Here is an 11,134-nt window from a genome sequence, read left to right on the forward strand (position 1 = left end):
GTCGGGGAGGGAGGCGGTGAAAGCTGCACTTTCCTCCGAGCAGAGCGAGCGTCCCCTCGGAGGGGCCCCAGCCCCAGGAGCTGCCTCCCGAGCCCTGGGCCTCCCACATGGCAGCAGCAGCATTGCCTCCTCCCCAGCCCCACAGCCAGGCTGGGGGCAGCCCCGCATCGTGCCTTGGACCCCAGCTGCTCCCCACCGGCCTGGCGGGGCTGCAGGGAGGGGCCGGGGAGACCGAGCCAGGCCCACGCACTGGTTTCCGATGGGAAACGCCGATGGCCTGGGGATTCGTAACATCCTGCACAATGATGTGACGCTTACGGTCATTTTCTGTGGCTTGTTTAAAGGGTTCATAGAAAAGATCTGCAGGGATCTGCAGCTGTCCAACGGAAACCCCAGCCAGAAGAACCCACCGAGATGCATCAAGAGAGCATTTTCTTTCAGCTTGTCCCACTGAACACTTTTTTTTACCTTGAGGATGTTAGCTTTGCTTGAGAAGCTGTAACTGCACTTTAAAGAAAATGCTCTCCTGCTCTTATCCTCAACTTTCTTCGTAGGAACAAGACGAGAAATCAGATAGGTGCCCAAACACTGGAAAGGGAGTATTCTTTACATGGAACCAGAGAAACATCTCATAGAGCAATCAGCTCTGCTCTCCTCAACTGCAACATTATTTCCTTGCATTTACTAGACTTTGAATCATTCAAATACTCTGTATTTTAGGAGGGCTCTCAGCATTCTTTGAGGGGGACTATCCCACCATTCAACCTTTCAGTTCAAATTTCCAAAGATATTTTGCTGCTTCTCTCAACACTACAGTGACCACAGTCCACACAAAATTTGGCACCTAATTCCTGCCAGAGATATAAACCGTCTTTAGCAAACGCGGGCAGTAAGCCACACTTCGGGAGTTCCCTACCGGCTCGAGCCTCGTTGAAAGTCACCGGGATTAAGAGCCTAAGTCACCTTTTGAGAAGGGCTGGACCTTTCTGAAGTGGGATATACACTGTAGCGTGCTTAGACATGACCCAAGTAGCTTTGAACCTCTCCGCTGCGGAGCCAACAAAAGCATGTCAGCAGGCTCTACCCACCCAAGCAGTTCCCAGGGGATTTTTGGGGACACTGAATTCTTCACTTCACCCCTCTTCTTCCCTCAAAACACTGCTTTTATGCCTCTCTGGATGCAAACAGGAGCAGAACAGAGCCAAGTTTTCTGAGATGCACTTACCCCCCATCAGATAAACGTGAACCACAGAGATGTGCCGGCCTGGCTATCACCTCGGTCCCCCTCTCCATTTCTACCATACCTTTTAATTTGATCTTCCTTGAGTGCACACCCTGAAATGGGACTGCTCAGCAAAATGGTGTGTGATGGCTTGCGGCATCGGGGGTGCCACTGTAGCAGCTGAACATCTTACGAGCATGTGTGCAAGACGGGAAATCCTCATTCCACGGCCAGAGCACTTGAAGCATGGAAGGCTTTCAAGGGACTCACCGAGAAACGATGCGGTGGCATGAGGAACAGAGGCGAGATGCCTCTGCTTGAAGACAAGCTGTTCCCACCCCGCTCTTCATTAACTCATAAATAGTAACTCTGGACCTTGCCCAGATCTCCCGCTCCCCCACCCCCCAAATATCTTGCTTTAAATTATTTTTCCCATATCATCCTAGATCATATTTCTCCTTTTATGTTTCCAAGTTGAAGTTTATTATAGTTTATTACAGTCGTCTGCATTGCTGATCATTTGTAACCCTTTCTATTATCTTCCTGTCCTTGCTAGTATTTGAAATGCTTCTTACTTTGGTCCTCTTTTCAGATTTTATTACTATACTGCTCACCCTGTTCTTCCACCAAGCCCATTCTGCCTCGCTCTTATTATCACAAAACTTGAGCCCGCTTGCTGCTCCTTCTCCTTTGCTGTACAGCACCACCAGATTATTTTTTCCCAGCCTCTTCCATACACACTACGCCTCTCTGTTGATGAAGAGACCCTCACCGGGTTTCACCACTGCCAGCCACATTGTCCTTGCCATTAGTGTTACATTTCTAGTTATTCTTGCTTCTTCCCAAAGCCTTTGAAGTCGTGTAGAGACAATTTGATTCATTAGTACACTCAGTCTTGCAGTAACTCTAGCTTCTGCTGTAGTTTCTGTATTAGAAGCACATGTTGGGTCTATAACTTCTTTGCCTCACTGAACTTGGGTGGCTGGTGGCTTTCTGTTCCGAGTTTCTGTGCCTGGGAATGCCACCTCCTCCTCCCTCCTCCCTACTGGGATGACAAACTCTTGGGAGCAATATGCTTTACCTTTCTGTGTGCCTCCGGACTGGAAGGGTTTATGAGAGCTGCATGTGTTTGCAGTTCTCTTCATGGTTTTCCAGAAGAGCTGCAGTTATCCCCACTATTTCCTTACTGAGATGTCACTCAGCTTCATGTAGGCTGAGATCCATTGGCACCAATTTCCACTAGACCTCCTTATAGCACCTTCGTTGGCCTTGTTGGGTCGGGAGGCAGATAACTGCCTCATTTCTTCTTCTGGCCATTGGGATGTTTGGCCAGGCTCCTCCACGAGGGACCACCTGAAAGGATCTCTTGCCTTCTTGACTCAGGTCAAGAATCCTCCCAAAGCCATTCTCAAAAGACAACAGTGTGGGCATCAACATAAAATGGGGCTTGACACACATTCCTTGCTTGGTCTTCCTGTGCTTTGTCTCCACAGAGGGTGGCTCCTGGCTCACCTCCTTTGATGGCTTCTTCACTGCATGGTTGGTTTGTGTGTTCCTCCAAACACACGATGAGACCATCACAAACAGCCACTAACTCTTAGATGAACTTTACCTCATAGGCATATTAAAAACCACAGAGTTTCAAGTAAGAGACCTCCTAAGAAAACCCCACCACAGGACCACTTGCTGCTCTGGGCATGTAGTTTATTCCATTCCCTCCTTTCAGTGCTTTTTCTAAAGCTCTTCTTACCTGCCTGTCTCTTAATACAGATTTTGTTTAGGAAGCCAAGCCTGCCTGCCTCATGTTTTCCCTTGGATCCATTCCCTGCTCCTAGCCAAGGTTGCCTACGGATCCTGCTTTGAAGTTCTTCTGCGACACGTTGGCTGCACCCGGTGACTCTTCCCTTGGCTGACGTCACCTCGGGGGTCCCTCTCCAGCGGGCTGAGAGTCACATCGCCTCCGCTTGCTTTGATCAAAATGAAATCCATTTACAAGCGCCTGACAAGCCGGCACAAACAGCCCTGCAGGTTTCTAGCCAAAACTAGCCGACATAAAAATATCCCGGCTTTGACTTCAGTCAGGTCCTTAAAGATCATCCTAAAATGAGGCAAAGCCCAGAAGAAAAAACATTTAATTTCAATTTATGAGCAGTTTCTACTTGTTTAGCTCAAATGAATCCCCCATCATCAACTAAGCAAAATCAATGTAAGATCAGTTTAAATCAAAGTAAGTGTCCATACAGGGATTTACCTCTGTATTTTAAAAAGTTAATTTAAAATTACACTTCAAATGGCTTTCCTGCTTGGAAAAGGCCTGTTTCTAGAGACCAGCTGGGCCCTGATTATGAATGGTGTTCAGCTCCAGCAGGCCTGGGTGAAGACGGTAGAAGCAGATGGATCTCAGCGATGCTGGAAATCAGACTCAATCCCAGCACCTACGGCAATTCAGCCTGTACGTCCTTCAAACCCCGAGAAAACCTGGCTTTCAGTTGCTGTTCCGATGAGCTGAAGTGGGCGGTCTCTGTGTTAGAAAAGTTCATTTTTCTCTGTGATTATATTGTGAGGCTCTGCTTGTGTTTGCTAAGTTGTTTTCCTGAACTCGATAAGCACAGCAGTTGTCTAGGAGTAAAAACGAGGGGTTTCAGCCCGGAAGGTTACCATACACTTCACTAAGTTTTCCCCTTTCAAGTATTTATAACTGTTGAGGGCTATGTTTCGGCAAATCCTCTTCAAAGGAAGGAAGGAAGGAGGGTGTTTGCAGCCAGGCAACTTTGTATAATCCATCTTTTCTTTAAAACCTCAAGCCCGACCACAAGGAGGACAGGTCTGACCTCGGACAAGTTGTAGAAAACACAGTTTGAAATAAAATATGTTTGAAGCATTAGGGAAGTTCTCTATGTGCTCAGTTCTTTGCTTCCCACCCATTTCCCAAAGAGTTTGCTCCGGCATCCCGAATCCATGCACACACCAGATGTGCACTGGCACTCGCACACATGCGCCAGCTGTGCCCCGGCACGCACCCTCCTCCCTACTCAAAGCCACCCATCGCCCCACCGGCTTCTCACCCACAGGAGGGGGACAGCTTGAATTTCTTTCGATATTTTCCTCTTTTGATTGGTTTTCTTTGCTGTCGAGCCTGTAATTCAGTTTTGCTGCCACAAACCGTTAACCCCATAGTGAGAAGCTATGAAACACTCCCTGAAGGTATTTTTTTGTATCACCACAGCCTCTGGTTTCGATGCCCAGGTTTTCCCCCCACCCCCACCAAGACCCACAGATACGATGGGTTATCAAAAACCTCTGGGATTTACCATCTAACAGAACTGTTACCTTGCCAAAAAAGAGGGTGCAGGGCTTTGCGATGGGAAGAAAGGTCTGGAACAGAGAGAATTTGAGCTCAGGCATCATGAGGCATCAGATAACCAGCCTGGTCCCTTCACTTTCACACCCGGTGGGATCTTATTCCCAGGCTGGTTTCATGTCGTTATGGGGACACAAAGGCAGAATTTACGTCCGCCAGCGTGCATTAACTCCTGTCCTGACCAGTACTAATTACCGCTAATTATGTGGGACAGTGTTAATTCTTTTAGCAGCATTACCGCTGGCCTTACACTTCTGAAAGTGCCTTTGGGTGAGGTAGCTTACTTTGAAAAGATATATATGTGGGGAATAAATATAGAGTAGCTAATACACCGTAAATTTACACCACCAGATTGTGGGCTTTACAAGTCTCTAAAACACGGAGGTCTCTGGGCACGAAGACAGACAAACCCTTGAGTAAGAGCTACTCAATAGAAAGGGTGGCAAGATCACCCTGTGTGATCTTGGGAAAGTAATTTTGATCTGGCATTTCTCTTCTGTAAAATTGGAAAAATAATATGTCCCTAACCCTCTCAGGGGGATAATATTTATTTTCTCTGCCTTGCCAATCATTCTCTTTGCTTTTAAAAAATATTCTCCAAACCCTAATTGTTTTTATGTGTTTGCAGTATAAGACATAAAAGACATAAAACCATCATATTTTTCTATACTGTGTTTTCCCCATTGTGTTGTACTGTTACCACGAGCACTTTGCTGTGCAGAGGCTCAGCTATTTGCTGAGAGAATGAATTAAGTCATCTAAAGTGCTTCAGCATCTTGGCTGAGTGGCACTGCAGAGCTGGAAGGTATCATTAGGCCAAATGGCTCTTTTCTGTGGGAATGAGAAGCCCAGATTTTTCAACGGATTAAGGAAAACCGGTTCACGTTTCTCTGTGTCCCTCATCCTGCAAATATAGGGCAGGAGGCCATGGCTTTGAATCACTGAATTCACTCTTTTTGATCTGGGTGTTTTCTCTCCTGACTTGGATGTCAGTATCCAGCCTGGGAAGTCAGGAGACATTGGATGACCCCGGTCCACGCTGGCATCAGCATCTCTGCAGTTCAGCTTGGTATTTCTCCTTCCAGAGTCTGCACAGTTGTAGTTAGGGCTCAGCAACATGGTCCTGGATGGTTTCGTTGACACCGCTGTTTCCTTCAGCAAAAACACTGTACACTGGGAGCCTTTGCTATCAGAACCACTAACGTCTGGTCCCTTTGACCCCTGGCAAGGGGCTGGTGCCCACCAGTCTGTCAGATCCATGGAGAAGGGCCAAAAAATATAGCAGAGGATCTGACTCATTCATCATTAAATGGTTAAGTGGATCTGTGAGGATTCCCAGCTCTCAGAAGTTTTTCTTAGTGGCGGGTCACAGTGTGCCAGTGTCAGGGGTGCGCTAGCACTGACAGACGAATGATGTTTTGAAATCTGCCAGTGAAAGGCTGACTTGGTGCCCTGCCAGGCTGCATGAGCTGCGGTTCTGCCGCGTAACCGGTGTACGCACCACGCCAGGCTGCCTCTGCCTCCATGGGTTTCCCCTTTGCCCACGGGTCCCTCCTCCAGTCTCACCAGCAGTCGGTGACATTGTGTCTGCTTCTCCCATCACGGGCATTTCGTTGCTGCTGGCTTCTCCCCCGTTACTGATGGTCCAGGAAGACTCGGTAGTGCAGTGCCAAGAGCCTGCTCCTGCTCTCTGGGGCTCCTGAAGCCACCGCAGGGATCATCTCGGTGTCCATAGTTCCTAAAGACATCCCAAAGAGATGCTTCCCCTCTTCCCCTCCAGAAGTAGTAAGTTGGGATACCCTTTCCCTGGCATCACTTGCCACACTGGAAACACTTATTCCCACCTTTCCCGCTGCTCTGGCAGCATTGCCCACGTCAGGCTCAGGGGTCTCCAACCTCAGGCAGGCTGCCTCTTTCCTGGGCTCTTTTCTTCAGGGCCTGTGTACTATATTCGGGTTTGTTTTCATCCTTTCCCTGACCATTCGGCTATTTGGAAGCATTTTTCTGAGCGTTTCTCTCAACAATATGTCCAGTAAGCTGGAATCAGATGTACTGCAAATGTTATTTTAACTAAGTCATCTTTTGTATCTGCAGATGGATGCCAAGGTTCTCGACTCTGTATAAAGCAACTATCCATCTGCTTTTCGGTTATTTTTTTTTTAGGTGAAAGAACAGGAGTCTTGTTCGTCCGATGACAGTAGTATCCAAACACGCATCAGTGCTTTCAGTGGCCTGGACGCTTGGCTGTTTCCTCTGCTGCCCTCCCCTCCTGCTTTAAGAAATTGGAGGCAACATTTGGCCATTGCTTTCAAATTGAACTTTTGTACTCACTTCTCTCTCAATTCCTAAAATTGTAGGCTTAATAAAAAAAAAAAAAAAAAGGCAGGGAGGCTGCATTTTTATCAAGTTATTTCCCTTTTCCACTTTTCCCTTGCTCGCAGCAGCTCCCTGCAAACCAGCACCTGCAAAGGCTCGGGTGAGGGAGAATGGGATGGCTTATTCTCTCGCTTCCCCCAGTTTTAACTTGCTTATAATTGTACTGACTTCAGCAGAGCCGCTCTGATTTATGGGCTGGAAGCTGTGGGACCACTGTCTGTCCTTTCCTACTCTCTGCCGGAGAGCCGGGGAGAGACAAGCCGCTTCCGAGAGGCTTGTTGGTTCGTGTTCATTAACAGCAGCTGTCAGACAGCTCTCACCGAAGCTCCACGTCCTTTCAAAACCATCACAGCCTTCTACTTCACATAGAAATATGCAGCAGTTTCGTTTGTAGAAAACCTGCATGAATAAAAATTTAATCTAAGGCTATCACTGCTCTAACAGCAATAATTTCTCTTAAAGGCTGAATACAAAGACTACTAAATACTGTCTATAAATAAGACTGTATTTAAAAGAGGAGAGAAGTGATTTAATAAGCTTACTGGTAAAATCTTCCCTGCCGCTTTCAACCCCAAATATAGGTCTTCTTTCCTGAGCAAAATGCTTGCTACGAGGAGAACTCGGACCCCAGTGAACTGTGATTTTTTAAGGTGAAGTCATTCAACTCAAGCTTCCCTTTCCAAAAGGAAGAGGAAAAATACCTACTTAAAGGAAATATTAGTTAATCAGAGGACATCCCTTTCATAATAGAAGCTACTAGGGGATTTAAAAGCACATTCTACTTATAATAGTTCCCTAATTATCTGCCTAACATCTAATTTTTCTGTCTAATCCCACTCTTAATTATATAGTACCTTTTTTTGCCCATCACACAACTGAAGTACTCTATTTTACTGAAAATAAATCCTTTTAACTGGTGATGTCAGAGAAGAAATATTGTTGCTGCCCCCTGGAACGTGCGCGCTCTCTGGTAGGGAAATGCCTTGCCAGTGGTTTTGGATAAAGCGCCTGGATGTGCCCTTTAGAAAGAGTCTCATTTAAAGCCTCACAGGTTTCCTCAAGCGAGAGAAAACGCTCGAAACCACACGTCTCTCTGCAAATGTGTGTGGCTGCAAGTTTTCAAGCATTTCACTTTGTTTTTCAAACCCTTGCGGCTCGGTCCCCCTTCCACCAATGTTCGATGGGATCCCCGCCACCGGCTGATGGCGGAATAGGATTTGGCCTTTGAACCAAGCCAGCATGTAATTTGCAGAACGGAAGCAATATTTGAGCTATGTTATCTATGAGCATCTGGTCATCAAGATCTTGCTTAGCGATTAGCGAGCCGAGAGGAAACCCTATGGAGGGGGGAGAGGAAATCCCACACGCGGGGTTTCCATTTCCAGCCCTGCCACGGGTTTCCTGCCCTATCCTTGAGCAAATCCCAGCTCTCCGCTTCCCGAGAATAAAAAAAGAATTACCCTTCAGGGATGTTGTCAAGCTTAATGGATGTTTATAAATCGCTCGAACAAAAGGTGCTATGTCAGTGAAAAGTACTCTTCCCGATGATTATTCAAATGCTCATTAAAATGCATTTTGCTCCATCCTTTCCCGTGGCTTGTGTGGGAGGCAACTGAAAGATTTAGTCTTTGTGGGAAAGCGGGAGAGCGCGAGCGCTTTCCTTTAGGCATGGGAGCGGCAAGTTTAGAGAGTTAAGGACCTCTGGCACACAGGTAGGGCTTCATCCAAGGCTTCTCGGCTCCTGGCCAGGCTGCAAGCTCCGACAGACCTGGGCTGGTGAGTTCCCTCCAGAAAGACAAGCCAGGGATTAATGGTACCAACCCCTGCTCAAATTTGCATGTATCATTTCCTTAGCTTTGCTCCTGATGGAATTAAGGATCATCCTTTAGTGAAAATTATTCTTAATGTGTATTTAAACATTAAAAATGAATGTGCACGTGTGATAAAACTTAGGGAATAATTTATAAACAGCTAACATAACGTGAGATACGGAGTACTCGGCTGCCCTGCAAACCTGCCCACGTGTCTGTGTAACACTAGGATGCTTCTTCCTTCATGGATGTTTCATTACGTCTCGCTGACCCCTTCGTTGTGGCTTGGTCTGCCAAGGTCTTCTGGCATTTCCAGGCATTAAAAGCTGAAGCCGACGTGATATATCTTCATAATTCTCACTGCATCAGGCAGCAGCTTGGCATTTGAGCTGGCAGTCTAGACGCAACATTTTTCACCCTCTGCAGCTATCTAAAGCTGCATGTTTGACTGCCTACCCTCAACCAGCACCCACAATCAACGATAAACTTTTTTTTCTACCAACATCTGAACCAGCAGCACTAGCTGTGGATTTGAAAAATACAGATTTCCTGGTAAGGAGTTTCTATCCAAAATCGAAGAATTTTAGGCTTTTTGGGCAAAAAGCTGCTGCTAAGTAATAATTATTATTGTTTCTAATTAAAGAGCACTTACTTGCTCCTATCATTATTTTTAAAGGATGGGAGATGCTGCTTCTGTGGGGCACGATGACTGCTTCCAAATACAGTCCTCTCTGCTCATCCTTGCACTTGTCACATAGTGCATCCACCACCATTTTGACTTCTCCTTTTTTCCCCTCCCCTGGGTGATACTTTTTTCTGTCGTGTCCTTCCTTTACACCAGGCAAATCCTCACTGCCACTACAGACAGCTACTGGGATGAACTCAGCCCCCTCTAGTGTATTGCACAACCACATGGACTGGCACCTCTGCAAAGGCTGAACTGACGGCGCAAAGCATGAAGCAGGGTTGAGTCAAGGCTCCATGAATTTTTCTCCTCCATGCAAGCCCAGTCTGATCCTGACCATACCTCAGCCTTTGCTCTACACCCATCAGCAGGTGAGAACCAGGCCTGGTATCACCCTCTGTGCTCTACGCTCAGCGAACAAACTGCCAGGTCTCAAGTCTTCCTCTTTTTTTTTACATTTTTTATATTGTTACTTTTGCAGCTGGTGCCTTTTTCCCTCTGGTACCTCTGTGCCTGCCTTACGTTGCACGTTCATCTGTTGTCCAATCTGTATTCCTGCAGGTCCTGAGGTGGCCTTCAGTGCCTGCCCTTCTCTCGTCCAGGACTTGGACATGATGCACACCAAGGAGCTAGAAGAAGGGGCAGCACGGTATCCATCGGAGCCTTCCTGCCCGCCTCTTCTTCCTCCTGACTTGTCTTCATCCACTGACTGCTGTGGCATGCACCGACTGCCTTCTCCCAGCATGTGGAAAGGGATGCTTTCACTCAAATATTGCCTGGCCCATTCTTTAATAAATGGGTTGTTTAGTTCCATTTTTCATCACTTAATTTCTTAGCTAATTCAAATAGCCCCTGCTGGGTATACCAGTGGTGAGACTGTCTGCTATTTTAACAAAGTTAGTTGATTTAGTCAATTATACTGGCAGGCAAACTTTTTCAGCATGCTAAACTATCCTGTGCAGAGGGCTGATGCTCCACGAGGCTCCTTAGCCCCAGGACCGGGGCACCATGACCTGACAGGGCCAGTGGACTGCCAGTAACAGTGTATGGGGACAAATCCAGTCCCCCAAGTGAGCAGCAGGGCTGTGCAGCTTGTGAAAACCTAGTCCGCAGCTGTTTGCATGCCTCACCTCACCCTTCTGCAAGAAGGAGCTGTAAGACCCCATGCCTTGTCCACCACCCTCCCCGACCCTCAAGTCTGACAACTTTAAATGAAAGGTGCTCTCTTTGTACAAAAAGGCATGAATAAAATCAATCCAGTTGGTTTACAAAATGAAGGGTGACACCAACTTTGGAAGGATGCAGGCATGTAGATGATATTACTGATAATTAAGCAAGAGAATCAATAGATCTTCCTCCTACCGCTACCTCGCTATGGCTGGTAAGGATGCAGTAAGGACTGAGAAAGGTTCACCTGCTGCTTAACACGTGAGAAATCTGCCCCCATGTAACACTTTGTGTAGGAGCCTCTGCCCTACCAACACTGAGACTCAACAGCACGGTCCCACAGCTGCCACCTGCCTGGAGCAAGGCTCAGATCATGCTCTCCACAGATCATAAATAGAGCCGTAGCCAAATTATAGATGCAAAAGAGCCTTATATGGACCTAGTATCTTCTGCCTGAAGTTCAAAGACAGACGGTTTTGCTGGGGTGTGGCGGGACACAGAGGCAGCTACAG

General features: G+C 47.0%; 1 protein-coding gene across 1 annotated transcript in view; it reads right to left on the reverse strand.

Moving 5' to 3' along the window:
- Positions 1-10,176, reverse strand: part of LOC118452214 (homeobox protein Meis1-like) — a gene marked incomplete at its 3' end in the record, with an annotated part of 23,819 nt that extends 13,643 nt beyond the window's left edge. The window contains exons 1-2 of the mRNA XM_035893671.1: positions 9,978-10,176; positions 3,072-3,189 (exon numbers count right to left, since the gene is read on the reverse strand). Of these exons, the coding sequence (XP_035749564.1) occupies positions 3,072-3,189; positions 9,978-10,176 (317 nt within the window). The remainder of the gene's footprint in view (positions 1-3,071; positions 3,190-9,977) is intronic.
- Between the last annotated feature and the right edge of the window lie 958 nt (positions 10,177-11,134).

The sequence above is a fragment of the Egretta garzetta genome, unplaced genomic scaffold (genome assembly GCF_000687185.1).
Source record: "Egretta garzetta isolate BGI_Z169 unplaced genomic scaffold, ASM68718v1 scaffold360, whole genome shotgun sequence".
Classification (NCBI taxonomy): domain Eukaryota; kingdom Metazoa; phylum Chordata; class Aves; order Pelecaniformes; family Ardeidae; genus Egretta; species Egretta garzetta.